At 33.2% G+C, this 20768-nt stretch overlaps 1 protein-coding gene across 1 annotated transcript in view; it reads right to left on the bottom strand.

Moving 5' to 3' along the window:
* Window positions 1–20768, bottom strand: part of LOC149789493 (uncharacterized) — a 328072-nt gene that overhangs the window by 44899 nt on the left and 262405 nt on the right. The window contains exons 23-24 of the mRNA XM_089971520.1: window positions 20156–20176; window positions 4667–4872 (exon numbers count right to left, since the gene is read on the bottom strand). Of these exons, the coding sequence (XP_089827646.1) occupies window positions 4667–4872; window positions 20156–20176 (227 nt within the window). The remainder of the gene's footprint in view (window positions 1–4666; window positions 4873–20155; window positions 20177–20768) is intronic.

The following is a 20768-nucleotide window of genomic DNA, read 5'->3' as shown; positions in this document are numbered from 1 at the left end:
GCCTACTATATCCCACTGTTATGTCCAAGAAATAGAAGTTAGTACATCACTAGTTTCTGGTTCACATCAAACAGAGAAGTTCAAGGATTCTCTGGAGATTATTTTTTGTTATATTAATGTTTTACATTGTTATTTTACTTTTATTGCACACGATATTTTCTTGTAAGAACTCTTACATAAAGATATTACAAGAATTCTTCAAGAGGTCTTCAGGGGCCAGAAATATGGGTAGAATACAAACTGAAAATGGGTGACAATATAAAATTTCCATATATTAGCAACTTCCTCTTGAAAATTCTACTCCTGTCAGATTCAACTGTGTCCCAACAAGGATGGGCCATAATGATGATGAAGAGATCCTTATATCATGAAAAAAGGTCATCCAAAATACCAATAATTACATTCCCTATCCAAAATACCAATAATTAAATTCCCATCCAAAATATCAATAATTACATTCCCCATCCAAAATACCAATAATTACATTCCCCATCCAAAATACCAATAATTACATTCCCCATCCAAAATATCAATAATTACATTCCCCATCCAAAATACCAATAATTACATTCACCATCCAAAATACCAATAATTACACTCCCCATCCAAAATATCAATAATTACATTCATCATCCAAAATATCAATAATTACATTCCCAATCCAAAATATCAATAATCACATTCCCAATCCAAAATACCAATAATTACATCCCCCATCCGAGATATCAATAATTACATTCCCCATCTGAAATACCAATAATTACATTCCCCATCCAAAATATCAATAATTACATTCCCCATCTGAAATAACAAAAAACTACATCCCTGATCCAAAATACCAATCAATATATTCCCCCTCCAAATACCAATAATTACATCTCCTACTGCAGTGTTATGTTCACTTTATTTACAGATTAGCAACCTGAATTGTGCAAGGAATGATATTTACTTTCACAAATTGATATGACAATTTTGTCAGCTAGATTTGTGACTTAGGAAATTGAAAATTTTATTATTTTATTTGCAAGTGACAGGCATAAAACATCCTAACCAATACAGTAACAAATGATTTTATTTGTAAAATTATCTTCAGAGCTCTTTGTGGCATAATTGTCTAAGTAGGTTGCCAACTGTAATGTTATCATGTCTATATGGCATAATTGTCTAAGTAGGCTGCCAACTGTAATGCAAACAGGTCTATGTGGCATAATTGTCTAAGTAGGCTGCCAACTGTAATGCTAACAGGTCTATGTGTCATTGCAGTCAGTTGGGTATTACCAAAGGGAGGTAGTTTGGAAATTTTCTATTTATGGTTGCAAATCATAGGTCACAATCTGGTTTCAATACCAAATTGTATCAAGCAATAGAAATCTTCAGTGACTTGTCCAGCACATGTGTCCCTCATTAACACAGGTGTCCCTCATTAGCAGAGGTGTCCCTCATTAACAGACTATTTTTGCAAAATTACTTTTCAAAATATGAGATAGCTGAAAATGGCAGAAAAGTGAATTCAGTAAAGAATGCATCAAAAGTTCTTGGCATAAAAATCTGATAAATGTTTTATAATTTACAAAAGATAAACACAACAGAAGTTATATGCAATATGTGAATTTTTTCATGAATAATTATGTTTATCATCAGAAAATTTAGTGTTATTCTCCAAGTACTAAAACACATTACTCAGTACATTTTGTAAAAAAAATTACTCAGTACATTTGTTTAATACAAAAAGTCTACATCATAGTTGTAAAACTTTTGACCAAAGCCCCAAATTCTGAGAAAATTGATATTCTAAAGTCTGATGTATATTTTATGTACTTGCCCAGTCTTAATATTATACAGGTCTATTACTTTCTCAGATGTTTAAATTGGCATAAACCTAAGAAAACATAACAAATATACAGAGGACTAATGAAAAAGTTTATCAGTGGCAAAAAAGTATATTATTTATGAAACACTACTTTAAGGACTGTCAAGTTTTCCATAGCACTGTCAGTGACAAAAAAGTATATTATTTATGAAACATTACTTTAAGGACTGTCAAGTTTTCCATAGCACTGTCAGTGGCAAAAAAGTATATTATTTATGAAACATTACTTTAAGGACTGTCAAGTTTTCCATAGCACTGTCAGTGGCAAAAAAGTTTATTATTTATGAAACACTACTTTAAGGACTGTCAAGTTTTCCATAGCACTGTCAGTGGAAAAAAAAAGTATATTATTTATGAAACATTACTTTAAGGACTATCAAGTTTTCCATAGCACTGTCAGTGGCAAAAAAGTTTATTATTTATGAAACACTACTTTAAGGACTGTCAAGTTTTCCATAGCACTGTCAGTGGCAAAAAAGTTTATTATTTATGAAACATTACTTTAAGGACTGTCAAGTTTTCCATAGCACTGTCAGTGGCAAAAACATTTATTATTTATGAAACATTACTTTAAGGACTGTCAAGTTTTCCATAGCACTGTCAGTGGCAAAAAAGTTTATTATTTATGAAACATTACTTTAAGGACTGTCAAGTTTTCCATAGCACTGTCAGTGGCAAAAACATATATTATTTATGAAACATTACTTTAAGGACTGTCAAGTTTTTCATAGCAATGTCTGTTTTTCCTCAGCTTTTCAGTCTTAAGAGAATCAAGTATTCATTTTCTACTAATCACTCTCTACTTACATGTCAGAACTAAAATAAAAACTAAATAAGTAAACAATAAAATAATCTAATTACATCATATTATTTAATATATTAATAATATAAAAATCTCACTATATAAATAATAAAATATCAAACTGAAATGTATAGTATCTTCTACTCTCTATCAGCCAATGATTGGGTTTCCACAACCTTTCTTATTAATATAAAATACTGTGACAGGCCTAGTAACCAAGGTCTTTATTTCTGGACCAAATCTGGGACTCAATCTACTCCCTAACTGAATAAGAAAATAATAATTTGTGGAGGCGTATTTCCATGGCTTTCTGTCTGCAGCCCCAAATTGTTTGGTAAAACAATTTTTGTATTGGAATTTCCTTCATAAGTCTTTGAATACATCTATCATTTTCCAATATATCATTATTATTATCAAATTAATGTCCTCAGAATTTTAATAAAATTATATATATATATATATATATATATATATATATATATATATATATATATATATATATATATATATATATATATATATATATATAGATATATATATATATATATATATATATTTATATACACACACACACACACACACACACACACACACAAATCTCTATAATGCTTATTTCAACAGGTTCAAATCTCTATAATGCTTATGTCAGCAGGTTCAAATCTCTATAATGCTTATGTCAACAGGCTCAATTCTCTATAATGCTTATTTCAACAGGTTCAAATCTCTATAATGCTTATGTCAACAGGTTCAAATCTCTATAACGCTTATTTCAACAGGTTCAAATTTCTATAATGTATTTCAACAGGTTCAAATCTCTATAATGCTTATGTCAGCAGGTTCAAATCTCTATAATGCTTATGTCAACAGGCTCAATTCTCTATAATGCTCATTTCAACAGGTTCAAATCTCTATAATGCTTATGTCAACAGGTTCAAATCTCTATAATGCTTATGTCAACAGGTTCAAATCTCTATAATGCTTATCTCAACAGGTTCAAATCTCTATAATGCTTATGTCAACAGGTTCAAATCTCTATAATGCTTATGTCAACAGGTTCAATTCTCTATAATGCTTATCTCAACAGGTTCAAATCTCTATAATGCTTATGTCAACAGGTTCAATTCTCTATAATGCTTATTTCAACAGGTTCAAATCTCTGACAGCAATTGCTTTCATATCTGACCACTTGACCAGAGCATTTATAAGCCGATTATAATTTACTTACAAGTATGTTTTGTGCAAAATAATAAAACTTTATTTTCACCTCAAAGTCCAATTAAATAATAGAAGAGGAGATTTTTATTGTGTTAATTCAAGTTATACAAACTCTTTATTTCTCAATGGGGATAAGTGTATGCTTGTTAGAATGTGATTAGGTAAATTAGTTTCAAATTATAATAATAAATACATGTTCATAATATAAGATCGACATTGATCAAACAAGCAGGATTTCCAATTATTATTCTCTTTAACATTTGCAGATTCAGTTCACTAGTGGGAATAATGGATAATGTAATGGTTTATTATTGATTAGTAGAAGTGTTGAAGAAAATAAAGTCTAAGAAAGAAGGGACTGATAGAAAATCAAGTATAAAAAAGAAGGGACTGATAGAAAATCAAGTCTAAGAAAGAAGGGAATGATAGAAAATCAAGTCTAAGAAAGAAGAGACATCAAGAAAATCAAGTCTAAGAAAGAAGGGACTGATAGAAAATCAAAAGTCTAAGAAAGAGAGAAAATAAAAAATCCAAGAGAGAAAGGACTCAGAGAAAATTTAAAGATGGAAAGATAACCCAGGAATATGCTTTATACATAAATACTGGAAAAAACGCACTCACAAAATACTTCAGCATACCCAGCTATACTCCTAAATTTCTGTAAGATATTTTTGTCTGGTAAGTGATAAGGTCAACCAGGTAAGATAAATAAATTTAGATTTTCCTCATAAACTATGAATAAATCATGCATACATTCATTGCGAGTGCAAATACTGTACCTTCTTTCTTCTTCTTTCTTCCTGCGAAGTTCTTCCAGTTCCTGTTTCATCTTTTCTTGTCTCTCCTGTTCTTCCTTCTCCCGCTTCAATTGCTCCTCACGCTCACGGCGCTTTCGCTCCACCTCCTGGCGACGCTTCTCAGCAGCAGCAGCTCGCTTGGCATTTCTCGCTTCACGATTAGAGATCATCTTTAGGTCTTGATCACTCTACAACAGGTAGTCAAATCAAAGTAAGGACCTGTATGTTTTACTGTGAAAGTGCTGCTGTATGTCATCTCTGTATGAGTACAGCCTTAACTATACACTACATCTCTGTATGAGTATAGCCTTAACTATACACTACATCTCTGTATGAGTACAGCCTTAACTATACACTACATCTCTGTATGAGTATAGCCTTAACTATACACTACATCTCTGTATGAGTACAGCCTTAACTATACACTACATCTCTGTATGAGTACAGCCTTAACTATACACTACATCTCTGTATGAGTACAGCCTTAACTACACACTACATCTCTGTATGAGTACAGCCTTAACTACACACTACATCTCTGTATGAGTACAGCCTTAACTACACACTACATCTCTGTATGAGTACAGCCTTAACTACACACTACATCTCTGTATGAGTACAGCCTTAACTACACACTACATCTCTGTATGAGTACAGCCTTAACTACACACTACATCTCTGTATGAGTACAGCCTTAACTACACACTACATCTCTGTATGAGTACAGCCTTAACTACACACTACATCTCTGTATGAGTACAGCCTTAACTACACACTACATCTCTGTATGAGTACAGCCTTAACTACACACTACATCTCTGTATGAGTACAGCCTTAACTACACACTACATCTCTGTATGAGTACAGCCTTAACTATACACTAAATCTCTGTATGAGTACAGCCTTAACTATACACTACATCTCTGTATGAGTATAGCCTTAACTATACACTACATCTCTGTATGAGTACAGCCTTAACTATACACTACATCTCTGTATGAGTACAGCCTTAACTACACACTACATCTCTGTATGAGTATAGCCTTAACTACACACTACATCTCTGTATGAGTATAGCCTTAACTATACACTACATCTCTGTATGAGTACAGCCTTAACTATACACTACATCTCTGTATGAGTATAGCCTTAACTATACACTACATCTCTGTATGAGTACAGCCTTAACTATACACTACATCTCTGTATGAGTACAGCCTTAACTATACACTACATCTCTGTATGAGTACAGCCTTAACTACACACTACATCTCTGTATGAGTACAGCCTTAACTACACACTACATCTCTGTATGAGTACAGCCTTAACTATACACTACATCTCTGTATGAGTACAGCCTTAACTACACTCTGACCACTTCATAACGCTATTGACCTTGCACTATTTCATAAAGTCATGTTTTTGCCCACAACAAACGGTCCATAATAACCTTGTTGATAATTACCCAACTGCGGTGTATTAAGTTTCAAACGTTAATACCTTTCAACAAGTAAATACTAAATATCTTAGTAAAAACTGTAACCTTTTAAATTCACTCTACACCACCATGAAGCAAAACACTAAAGCTCTAGTTAAGTTGGTAATAAAATGTCATAAAATGAAGAACACTATGTTAGTTATACTACATTAGCCTCTACCAATAAATGGCACCCAAATGCCAGATGATAGTAATAATAATAATAATAATAATAATAATAATAATAATAACAATAATAATAATAATAATAATAATAATAACAACAAGAGGCCAAAATAGACCCGAGATTGCTCATCTGGTTTACACTGACCTTACAAGCATTTCTGTCAAGTAGTATGGGTCAGTGAGATGGTTACTGTCAAATAGTATAGGTCAGTGGGATGTTTTTTGCCAAAGCTGTGTAAATGTTCAAAGCCTGTAAAACTGGGACAAACTCAACTGAGTGGTGTAAACTTTAAAAGTTGTTAAATTGGGTTAAATTCAAACTGAGTGCATGTTACAGAAATATTTCCTATTATAGCAAAATTAGCCTTAGATGTTGGCACACCAATTGTATAACCCTTAATGTCAGCTGATACACACCAAACATTTAATCCTTAATGTCAGCTGATACACACCAATAGTATAACCCTTAATGCCATCTGATCCACACCAATAGTATAACCCTTAATGTCAGCTGATCCACACAAATAGTATAACCATTAATATCAGCTGATCCACACCAATAGTATAACCCTTAATATCAGCTGATCCACACCAATAGTATAACCCTTAATATCAGCTGATCCACACCAATAGTATAACCATTAATATCAGCTGATCCACACCACTAGTATAACCATTAATATCAGCTAAGCCATGCCAATAGTATTACCCTTAATATCAGCTGATCCACACCAATAGTATAACCCCTAATATCAGCTGATCCACACCAATTGCATAACCATTAATATCAGCTGATCCACACCACTAGTATAACCATTAATATCAGCTAAGCCATGCCAATAGTATACACAAATGAAAGGCCTTAATATTAGAATGCTTTATACCAATTAAAATTGGTCAAATTGATGTTGGATCTTTGAGATCAGTAAACATTTTTTTGTATATAGTAACCATGTCCATATTTGATCGTGTATTGGCAATTTGGTGTGAAGTTGAAAGACCGTGACACCAGAGTATTCTGTCAAATTTGCTAAAATTTCTTATGTGCATTTTATCAAGTAGTTTAAAACATTTTTTTTCAAGTCTTACAGACACAGTCAATAGAAACTTGCCACAATGGTCCCTATATATTTGGTTTTTTCTGTTGTAATCAATAGCAGACATAACATATGGCAGATTTAGACTTTTTGGGAAGTGGCAAATGAGCCACCCAAAACTTAAGGTTGTATTATGCTTCTGATGTAATGATGTAGTTGATGAAGTAAAATATGACATCATGATTTTAATTGTATTGATGTAGATGATGAAGTAAAATATGACATCATGATTTTAATTGTAATGACGTAGATGATGAAGTAAAATATGCCATCATGATTTTAATTGTAATGATGTAGATGATGTAGTAAAATATGACATCATGATTTTAACTGTAATGACGTAGATGATGAAGTAAAATATGCCATCATGATTTTAATTGTAATGATGTAGATGATGAAGTAAAATATGACATCACAATTTTAATTGTAATGACGTAGATGATGAAGTAAAATATGCCATCATGATTTTAATTGTAATGATGTAGATGATGAAGTAAAATATGACATCACGATTTTAATTGTAATGACGTAGATGATGAAGTAAAATATGACATCATGATTTTAACTGTAATGACGTAGATGATGAAGTAAAATATGACATCATGATTTTAATTGTAATGACGTAGATGATGAAGTAAAATATGACATCATGATTTTAACTGTAATGACGTAGATGATGAAGTAAAATATGACATCATGAATTTCATTGTAATGACATAGATGATGAAGTAAAATATGACATCATGATTTTCATTGTAATGATGTAGATGATGAAGTAAAATATGACATCATGATTTTCATTGTAATGATGTAGATGATGAAGTAAAATATGACCTCATGATTTTAATTGTGATGAGGTTGATGATCAAGTAAAATATGACATCATGATTTTAATTGTAATGATGCAGATGATGAACTAAAATATGACATCATGATTTTAATTGTAATTATATGTTTTGGAGAAAGCCATAGAATGGAATAAATGAAAATGATTCACAAAATCATAAATAGATCAAATGCTTCGAAGGCACTATTATAATGATCAGAAAATAAAAACTTGATACTTGGACAGTATATGACAGGGCCAAACCAAAAGCTAACATGGTTTTACATTTAAATAATAATAATAATAATAATAATAATAATAATAACAATAATAATAATAATAATAACAATAATAATAATAATGATAATAGCAGCAGCAATAATAATAGTGTTATGATTATTTTGGAGAAAATCACAGTTGAACAATTCATAAAGAAGTAACAAACTAAGCTATACTAACTTTAAAGATAATCTTATTTACACCCAGCCAATGACTGTAAAAAATTATCAAAGGTCAATGACTGTAATACGGTAATAAATCAATGTAAAATAAGAGATTTCCAGCTACTTAGTGACTGTAATATAGTAATAAATCTGTGTAAAATTATCATAGATTATTATCCAGTCAATCACTGCAAAAAGTGTAAAATTATCATCAATTTTCATCCAGTCAATCACTGCAATAAAGTGAAAAGTCTGTGCAAAAGAAGCACCTTAGTCAAAGAAAAATGTGCAAATTGTTTCAGAATCATTTTGGAAAGAAACACATGCAATTCTATTGGCACACTTTGTTAAGAAAATTGATTATGGTGATACCAAACTGCCAATATGTTCCTTTAACGCTTCAATATGTAGTCCTGATTCAGATAACTAAGTAACAGCATGTATCACAAGACAATTGATTTAGATAACTAAGTAACAGCATATATCACAAGACAGTTGATTCAGTTAACTAAGTAACAGCATGTATCACAAGACAATTGATTTAGATAACTAACAGCATGTATCACAAGACAGTTGATTCAGATAACTAAGTAACAGCATGTATCACAAGACAATTGATTTAGATAACTAAGTAACAGCATGTATCACAAGACAGTTGATTCAGATAACTAAATAACAGCATGTATCACAAGACAGTTGATTCAGATAACTAAATAACAGCATGTATCACAAAACAGTTGATGTTTTCTCAAGGCAATTGAGATAAGATACAGTTTACTCCTTCAAACAATCAGAAATCAGTTCTGTTTACTTTAATGATGTAAAACATATGGTTCTATATTTGGTCTTGACCTCAACCTCTTAGTCCACAATTAATTCATGAAAATCTAAAATATTTTCTGTCCTTTAATTCTGGGGCATTGAAAACAATTTTTTATTAAAATGATGATAAAATATGAAAATTAACATACAATATATGTGTATTATTATATGCTCATTTTTTTCTCCGTTAACATTGCTTTATCAGAATCCTTCAGTATTTTACGATACTGAACTGGCGTGCAACTTGATATTGCACTCATAATGGAACTACTTTCTGCTGTAAACAAACAATGGATGCAGATGGCCAGCACTTTTTGTAAAGAAATCATGCACACTCACGTAGTAGGTGGTTTACATTTTAGTTAATTACATTTGTTTCTGAATGAACTAAAGCAGATGTTTTGTGGACTGCCACATACCAGCTACTTTGCTACATTAAACGTTAACCTTTCTGATACAATGTTTTGCATTTAGGCAGGGATATGCCAGATTTCATAAAATTGCTGGGTGCCTACAAATAACATGCAAGTGACAAGGAATAAACTGTCTTCTTTAGCTGGTAATAAGAATGACACAAAATATACTTAGAGTTTTACATTCTGAATTTCCTTTCTTAGTTCTGCAAATCCGAATTACATGAGCCATGTCATGGGTTCTCAAGCTATATTCCAAGTGCAATTACATACTCCTTACTGCACTCAGAATGAAAGAAACATTATATTCCATAGCATCTTTTTGATAATTGCAATTGAAGGAATTCATATTTTTCCCACATTATGATTTCAAATATTCAATGACAGAACAGAAACACACTTGCAGATGTCAGAACATGCTTTTCCCTCACTATTTCAATCTGATGTATTTCATGTGGAATTTGCCAAGATGAATCCAGTCCATAATCATGAAATTTCATAGAATTGAAAAAAATATCAAACTCTATTCATTCCAGATCAAATGGAAAAGTTGTTGCAATGCGCATTCATTCATAATATGAATCTAAATTTCAATTTTAAGTAGAACAAAACATCATTTTCTTTCGAAAGTTATATCTAGCATGCGACTAAGTTCAAATTTATCTGGGCGGAGTTATGTACGCATTAATAATGTAATGATGAATCTGTGCTTGTGTATATAATTTAGAATATGGCATACATTCAGTTACTTTGTTTCTTGTAGTGTGCTTTTGTTTATATAATTAAGCCTTAGGTAGAATAAAAAAAATGAGCATATAATAAAATGGTTACTGCATTTGAATGGGAAAATATGAACTCGTTTTGTTGGATGGATATACTGCACTCCCAAGGTTGTGCAGTATTCCATCCAAAAACCTTGTTTAATATTTTCCCATACAAATGCAATAACCTATAAGTATGTCTGATTGTTTACTAGATTATGGCTATATTGTGGTGAGGAAATGGAAGCTAAATACCTTTTCCAAGGTCAAGCCAAGGTTACTAGCCTGGCCTAGCTTGGGCAGGTATTGAACTCAAATGAAATGGGACTGATACAATCCTAGTCAAAGACTTGAACAGGCATCCTATGGACAGATAGATAGACTCGAATATGCACTCTACAGACACACTGCCCGACTTGATTAGGCACTCTATGGACAGATAGCAAGACTTGAACAGGTACCCTATAGACAGATAGCAGGACTTCAATAGGCACCCTACAGACAGATAACAAGACTTGGATAGGCACCTTAAAGACAGATAGAAAGACTTGAATATGCACCCTGTCGACAGAGAGCAAGACTTGAATAGGCACCCTATCTACAGATAGCAAGACTTGAATAGGCAACCAATCAAAAGTTAGCATGACTTGAATAGGTACTCTATAGACAGATTGCAAGACTTGAATAGGTACTCTACAGAGAGATAGCAAGACTTGAATAGACACCCTAAAGATAGCAAAACTTTAATAGGCACTCTATGGACATATAGAAAGACTTGAATAGGCACTTTATGGATGTACAGTAAGACTTGAATTGGCACTATAAAGACAGATAGCAAGACTTGAATAGGGACTCTATGGACAGATAGCAAGACTTAAAAAGTCACCCTATGGACAGATAGCAGGACTTGAATAGCACTCTATGGACAGGTAGCAGGACTTTGATAGGAACTCAAAAGACAGCAAGAATTGAATAGGCATTCTATGGATAGATAGAAAGACTTGAATAGTCACCCTATGGACAGATAGCAAGACTTGAATAGACAATCTATAGACAGATGGCAAGAAATAAATAGGCACCCTATAGCAAAATATTAAGAAATGAATAGTCACCCTATGGACAGAAAGAAAGACTTGAATAAGCAATCTATAGACAGATGGCAAGAAATGAATAGGCACCCTATAACAAGATATCAAGAAATTAATATGCACTCTATGGACAGATAGCAAGACTTGAATAAGTAGCCCCAGGACAGATGGCAAGAAATGAATAGGCACCTTATAACAAGATAGCAAGAAATGAATAGGCACTCTATGGACAGATAGAAATACTTAACTAAGCACTCTATGGACAGATAGAAAGACTTGAATAAGCAACCAATAGACAGATGGCAAGAAATGAATAGGCACTCTTTGGACAGATAGCAAACTCATTTTCAACAATAAAATTCATATATGATCTCTTAAAGAAATATTGGCAATATATATAAACAGCTTGTATTTAATTATTTGCATACTTTTTAGTCATTTTGCTAAATGATGTATAAATATATAGGTACAATATTAATTATACTTTTCAGATAATTTTTGAGTACATTTTTTTAACAATTTATGAGAATAAAAAGTTCTTTATATGAAAAGTAAAAGTGAAGAAAAAAATGAATCTAATGGATTAATGATGTACATAATATACAAAAATAAATATAGGTGCTGCATTGTGTGGCATGCTGTCATCACTTAAAGCTATGCAATCATTATGGGGCTACCATGCAAAGATCACTAAGGGGTTCAGAACATATGGCAAGATGGTATCATACACATCTATACAAATTAGAACAAAAGCTATAAAAAAGAAAATTAGTTTGTAAATGAGGGACAAAAGCATTAAATGCTCAAGATAAAGCCAGTCTCTAGACATGAAATTTTCCAGTCATAATTTTCAGATGTGCCTTTTTACATGTATACATAATGCATTTATCCCTGTATAATGTGTAGATCAACAAACTGCTGGAATTGAGGTTCAAACTTGTTCATTATACCTCTGACTTCAAGCAAACAGTGCAGGTCCTAATCTGAGAGTGCATCATGAATGGACCTGATTTGATACTGAATTATAAGACAGCAGATCTGGCCTTGATCTGACAGTGCACATCTGATCCTGATCTGGCTGTGCATCATGAGATAACAGATCTGATCCTGATTTGACAGTGCACAGATCTGATCCTGATCTGACAGTGCATCATGAGATAACAGATCTGATCCTGATCTCACAATGTATCATGAGATAACAGATTTGAATCTGATCTGACTGTGCATTGTAAGACAGCAGACCAGGGTCTAGGCTAATGGCAGCTGGGTGCTAATTATACAGAGATAAATATATTAAAATTACATGAAGCAAAGCAGGTTAATTTTTTTAAAATTAAACTAAATTTCCATGCAATCAATTTTGATGGCTCAAGTATTTATCTTTCAAATGACATTAAGCGCAGATTATAATATTTGGACTCCTGCAGATCAACTATAAAAATAATGCTGCCCCATCCCCTACCTTCCCTTTTCTTACCTGCTCTTCTTTTTCAAACAAAAATAAAGCATTATCTCCTTGGCTTTAACATGGTTAGCTCTAACAGCCTGGATCATTCAACAAGTGCTCAATATATCTAAGTATATACAATGGATTGCCAGACTGGTACCTTGTTACATGATCAGAATTTTCTCAGACTCTGACAACATTTTTCAACTAAGTGGTGTGCCAGTTATGGCTAGCTTATCAACCATCCTCTTCTGCCATTCAAACCAATGCTTTGTGACAGAAAGTGAACTTTCAGCAATTATTTTTATTTTGAAAAGATCAATCTCATTAAGTGTTAAAACTCTAATAAAGGTATATCAAATATAAAATAATGGTAAAAATTAAAATATAGGGTCAATTTTATTGTATAAAATATATCCTACCCCCCAAAAAAATGCAATTATGTCTCTTGGCGGTACATCATCATAAGGTTTCTTAACCGAGTTCACAACAAAATACTTCTGTCTCACAGGGTGGAAATTGATACACTAAACAAAAATACATTCTATTGTCAGTGAACACTGATTCACTCCAGCTGAATTTCACTCTTCAGGAGGTACTGGTATGTGATTGGCACAATACCATGAAAAACAAGTACTACAACAACTACTAATGTGACAATATTTTCTTGTGAACTAGACCAACCAACCATTTTCTATGATGCAGGTTTGTAGTAGGTAGACATGAGTACAGGTCTATTGTTGCAATTTATGAGTAGGTAGATATGAGTACAGGTCTATCATTGCAATTTATGAGTTGGTAGATATGAGTACAGGTCTATCATTGCAATTTATGAATGGGTAGATGTGAGTACAGGTCTATCATTGAAATTTATGAGTGGGTAGATATGAGTACAGGTCTATCATTGCAATTTATGAATGGGTAGATGTGAGTACAGGTCTATCATTGAAATTTATGAGTGGGTAGATATGAGTACAGGTCTATCATTGCAATTTATTTATGAGTGGGTAGACATGAGTACAGGTCTATCATTGCAATTTATGAGTAGGTAGACATGAGTTCTGGTCTATCATTGCAATTTATGAGAAGGCAGACATGAGTTCTGGTATGTCATTGCAATTTATGGTAGGTAGACATGAGTTCTGGTCTACTGTGGCAATTTATGAGTAGGTAGACATGAGTTCTGGTCTACTGGGGCAATTTATGAGTAGGTAGACATGAGTTCTGGTCTACTGGGCCAATTTATGAGTAGGTAGACATGAGTTCTGGTCTACTGGGGCAATTTATGAGTAGGTAGACATGAGTTCTGGTCTACTGGGGCAATTTATGAAAGTGAATGATTATGAAGGATATGCACGTGTTTAGAAAATCAATAAAATTAATCTTGGAACTCCTGATAGTGAGTCTGTCCTTTTTTTGCCTTAAGTTGTCTTTGTGTTCTTGCACAGTTAATGTATCCAATATATATATATATATATATATATTCACCTCATGCATATGTATTCACCTCAGACAAATATATTCACTTCAGGTATGTGTATTCATCTTAGGCATATATAGTCACCTCTGGTGCATATATTCACCTCAGGCACATGTATTCACCACAGGTATATGTACTCACCTCAGGTGTATGTATTCACCTCAGGCACATGTACATCTATTCACCTCAGGCATATGTATTCACCTTAAGCATATACATTCGCCTCAGGCACATGCATTCTCCTCAGGCACATATATATATATATATATATATATATATATATATATATATATATATATATATATATATATATACAGTTGAACCAGGTTATGTCGCCGGCCTAGGGGTTTGCCAAAAAGCCTCGAGATAACCAATGATCGAGATAAACGAAAACCAATATGGCGGCAATATATTAACATGTGCTTGAAATTTCTTTATGTACATGACGTGCGTTAATAACTGAGAATGTACATGCACGTGTTTTTGGAGGTTTTTTTACACAACAGCGTTGCCGTGATTTGTTTGATGAAGCGATCGGCATGCTATAAAAATGTACATACATGTTTGCTAACAACAAAAGGCATATGTGCACCAACTAACAGCAGAGATTTACCAGTATACAATGCAAACCACTGTCGATTCTCGATACAAACCTTTATTATATTCTCCAACATTGCAAACACAAAGATCGCTCACAAAATCACAAAAAACTTGCGGGGTGTAGTTCGTTTTTACAAAAAGCTAACCAGTGTCAAAATTAAATTCGCGAGTCATTTCACTCTGACACAGCTCTGAAAAGTATCGTACACGCGGTTACTATCAAAAGACCGTGTTCTTGCAAAATAGGATCTCCATTCCCACGAAAGAAACTTACACGAGTCAACACCTGGCAATATTGGACCGTATATATTACTGTAGCATAAGTTAACACCCAATATAGGGATTCTTTCACTCCTGTATTTTGAGAAATAAATAATTATTTTTAATTATGCAAAACTTGTTTATTTGTTGTTTGCTATTTCTTCTTGCGGAGTTTAAGTCTCTGTAACCGTAACTTTTATCTGTTCTATTCGCGTCTTCAGAAGTCGGCCAGTTGTAGGTATAGTACGGTAGCATGATTGACTGTCACAGCATACAGTACTCGACCCAGATGTCAGCATAAGCAGATTATGATGTAACAATGCACTGTTAAGATGGGGTTGTCGATACAAACAAAGCGATTGGTCATGGGGATCAAGATAACCGACGTTAAGTGGCAAATTTGGCCTTCTTTTGTGCTCGAGATATTAGGGTTCGGCGACATAAAAGAATCGACATAACCGATGAGAAAATGCTAAGACAACGAGAGAATTTGGCGGTTCCACTTCAAAAATGTCGATTTAATAGGGTTGGCGAGTTAACCGAGGTCGAGATAAGTGGGTTCGACTGTATTCACCTCAGGCATATATATTCGCCTCATGCATATGTATTTGCTTCTGGCACATGTATTTCATGTATTTACCTCAGGTATATATATTCACTTCAGGCCCATGTATTCACTTCAGGTATATGTATTCACCTTAGGTATATATGTTCACCTCTGGCGTATGTATTTACCTCAGGCACATGTATTCTCCTCAGGTATTTATATTCATCTCAGGCACATGTATTCACCTAAGGCATATATATTCACCTCAGGAATATGTATTCACCTTAGGCATATATATTCAACTCAAGCATAGGTATTAACCTCAGGCACATACATTTATCTCAGGCACATGTATTCACCTCAGGCATATGTATTCACCTCAAGCATATGTATTCACCATATCTAGTTAATAATATATCAATGCTGGAGACTTTACCTCTTATTTCAGTTTGTTGTCATCACATTATATGGCATTACACCATATTCATTGCTGGACAATATAGAGAATGAAAGGCCACGTGTGGAGGCATGTCAATTTCATTGCCTATTAAAAAAATTCTGACTGATTTCTGGCAATCCATCGATTATAATATTGAACCTTGTTGTCTCAAACTAGCTAGCCCCTGATAAAACTGTTTTGATTGGTTCCTTCAGTGTCTGAGCAATAAAATTAAGTGGTAAACTGATCATTGATCAATATGCTGAGACTGATATCGGCTTGAGCACACTTGTATCGATGCAGAATGAAACATAGTATTATAGAGCTCAAAGACATTTCTTTCCCTGCTGTTAACTCACCAAGTCAGAGTCTCCACTGCCATACTAATGGAGAAAATCATTATTATAATGTTATGCAAATGATGTATATTAAAAAACACACAATGACTCAAAATTAATGATCCTCATACCCCCTCTACCTGGACATGATAAATTTGAGTCAATCTCAATTTTGGTCATGACTCATTCACTAGTGTTGAGTTACTCCAAGGCATGATGGTTACTCAGAACATGAACAAATTACCCTTGAACTTAGAGACCATTTATGACCTTGGGGTGACTCATTCCCCAGTGATGAGTTATCAGAACCTTAAATGTATCTTGTACCAATAAATCATACCCAAAACTGAAAATAAACAGTACTAGATCATGACAGTGCAAAACCTTGCAGTGACTCACAGCTTATCAGTACATCACTGCAAAGTCATAACTCATGGTCAATGAGTTTATCATTACTAATGGAAAAAGTTGGTCATCCTTTGTCAAGGGAGATAACCTACAACAAGCAGCAGGAATCTGACACACCAGAAGAATATAACTCTAGACTTGCTAATAATTTTCTTCATTCAATAAAGTTTATCTCCAGTGAATTCAAAATGCCATGAGTATGACAGAATCTGATAATGTTTAATAAGCTTGTATCTTTGCAAATGCAAACAACATAGAGTCAGTATTGTATCCAAAGTGGGCACTCAATTATGCCTGATTATTCTTGCAAAGCTAAAGGAATCTGTAATCACTATCACTGACTACTTTCTATGTCTAATGAACAGAAGAAATTCAAGGAATCATATCTCATACCAGCTTAGAAGTTTCCTCAGAAATTAGGTCACACTGTCCTTTCCATACCAGCTTTCTATCAGAGATATTCACTGTTTATTGTAAACTGTGCGAGTCCAGGAACACATTTTTGTGACCCAATTGCATGAACTGTGACATGCATTGAGAAATCCTTGACTAGATTGGACATGGTGTGATTGAGTTGAGAATTATGTATGCAGTGTATAGAACTTCAAAACAGCTTACACTGAGAAAATGTATTTGCAGGCATTTGAATGATGTTGAATAGACTGGTTCTTTTTATAAGCACAAGACCAAACCTTAAAACAAATTTACTGCAATAATCATGGTATCAGCTTATGATGGGAAACTGCATGCTGCTCATTGCAACCCTGTCACCCCCCCCCCCATCTGCCTTGAACAACACAAAATCAAGAGAATATCTAATTCATCTTCAAAAGAAACTGTGACAATGAACTGAGCCAAAATGAAACAGACAGTCTCATTTATCACAAGCAATGGCAAGCTGTTGGTACTGAAGATGCAGTGAAGGTCAGATTTCAAATGACGGTCAGATTTCAAATGAAGGTCAAATTTCAAATGAAGGTCAGTGAAAATAAGCCCAAATAATCTGATTTTCTCTTTTATCTTACAAAAATATTCTAAATTATCACACTGAGAAAACAAGTTATAAATAAAAACTCCTGTGTCCTGTCACAATGATTAAAAGTCACGTGTTTAAAGGGTTTCTTCCATTGTTTTACAAAATTTGCTATTCAGTTATTAAAAATGTGATTAAATACATCTCATATGTATACAGCTGCCAAAAACATTGTAAATGTCTGAAAAACAGCTAAAGTATAGAAATTTTTAGACTGTTCCAAAGATTAATCAGCTTTCTGGTCATGTGACTCTGACATCAGAGATGGAACAGCTGAAGCAGTGGCTTGTCAGCTTTGTTGTAAACTTGTTATGCCTGAATTTAGTAATTTTGGAAATAAACATATTTCAGGTATGGACTGATGTTTTCATCCCTTAGACATTCAGTCATTGAGCTATTGTCAAATGAATTCTTAATTTTGACAGCTTTGAAGCTAGCTGATCAGATGAGAACTGTGATGTGAAAGAAGATATCGACATCAACATGTTTATGAACATTAGCTGGTATGTACCGTTTTTTTGTGCATGTTTTACAATTCATATCTAAAAAATACAAGTTCAGTTATTATTTAGTTCCATTGAGTATGCAAGGTGTGGTTGGGGAATGTAGGTGAAATATTCATTACAGTTGCTAATATGAGTGCTGGTGATATAATACTGTGTTAGTTTTAGAACAGTATTTAAGTATGTCACACACTGTGATAAATTTATAATACTGTGTTAGTTTTAGGACAATATTTAAGTATGTCACACACTGTGACAAATTTATAATACTGTGTTAGTTTTAGGACAATATTTAAGTATGTCACACACTGTGATAAATTTATAATACTGTGTTAGTTTTAGGACAATATTTAAGTATGTCACACACTGTGATAAATTTGGCAAAAAAAATGTGCATCTTGTGTAGATAAGTGTAATGCATCTGAGTGTATGTCTAATTGCTTTTTTGACAAGGTGGTAGTGTTCATCATTTACAATACAGATTGCATGTCATGCATCCTGCTAAGTGCCTCAAACAATATAAATATTACAAAGCACAAGCCTTGGAAGAAACCCCTTAAGGTGTACAACATATAAATATTTTAATAAAGTAAAATGAATTTAAATGTAATTATCAATGAAAACCTTGGCAAAGTAAGAGTGAGTCTTTGATTGAGCTGAACTGACCATAAGAAACAGAAACATTTATGCTTTATGTCTTTGTGTTCATGGCCATTATAAGTTTTTAATCACAAGTGTGTCTCAATTTCTGTGGCCTGTGACATTATTTCAGTTACTGTCTCAAATATGTCTCTAAATATAACACCGGATATCATATGTCATCTTCTACAATGTCCTGGGGAGCATGATTTTCCATAAAAATAAGTCTGAGTGACCTAAATTAGGTTTGTAAATTCAGACTTATGAAGAAATGTTAGTTATCCAGTGAATTAGAAACCTTTAAGATCAGAACAGTGTAACATTTTTGAGAACGAAAACGTAGATGTTAACTTTCCAGAACCAACAGGTTTGGGTCAACCTGGTTTTTATCTGAGTGAAGAGCCAATAATAAATCTGCATGCTGTCTTTGTAGATCTCATGGTAAACTAATGAATCTGTGTTGTTTACAACTGAAGCTCACATTGATATTAAAGATGTAAATACAGGAACTACTCTATAGGCATATGGAAGGGACCTCAATAATAAAATCATTATACAAGTTTGGGTGACTAAACTACTAACAAGTAAGGAATTATGAGGCATTTTGGAGGTGTGTACAGATAGGAGGTTTCTATCTAATATGGGAAGGTCTTTTGTCCTTACCTCATCTTCTTCCTGGCCAGCCTAAATATCAATTGTAAGTTAATTACTTCAGTGACAAGTTAATAATTAAAGTCTGTAATTACAGTTGCCAAGTCTGTAATTTAATTTCTGGAAGAAGTTAATAATTACAGCTGACGTGTTTGTAATTACAGTTGCCAAGTCTATTATTTAAGTTAATCTAACAACTTTATTTTTCTACTCAAACTTTTCTTGAGAACTGTTTTGTCTGCAATTAGAAAATTGTTTTGTTTTACTCTGAATTCGCAAATTCCTATAAAAAGGAGAGAAATGAACTAGTTATGGTTCAAATCAGTAAACTTTGCTTCAATTGCATGCAAAGCAAATTTGAGTTCCTCTGGTATGACACTCTAAACTGTCAAAAAAGGAATGACTCTCTAAACTGTCAATACTGGAAAGACTCTCTAAACTGTCAAAACAGGAACGACTCTATAAACTGTCAAAATAAGAATGACTCTCTAAACTGTCAAAAACAGGAATGACTCTATAAACTGTCAAAACACGAATGACTCTAAACTGTCAAAATAAGAATGACTCTCTAAACTGTCAAAACAGGAATGACTCTCTAAACTGTCAAAACAGGAATGACTCTCTA

Source organism: Sinohyriopsis cumingii, chromosome 10 (genome assembly GCF_028554795.1).
Source record: "Sinohyriopsis cumingii isolate HCF-2022 chromosome 10, ASM2855479v2, whole genome shotgun sequence".
Lineage (NCBI taxonomy): Eukaryota > Metazoa > Mollusca > Bivalvia > Unionida > Unionidae > Sinohyriopsis > Sinohyriopsis cumingii.
The sequence above is the reverse complement of the archived record's forward strand: the minus strand, read 5'-3'. Positions and strand labels throughout refer to the sequence as shown.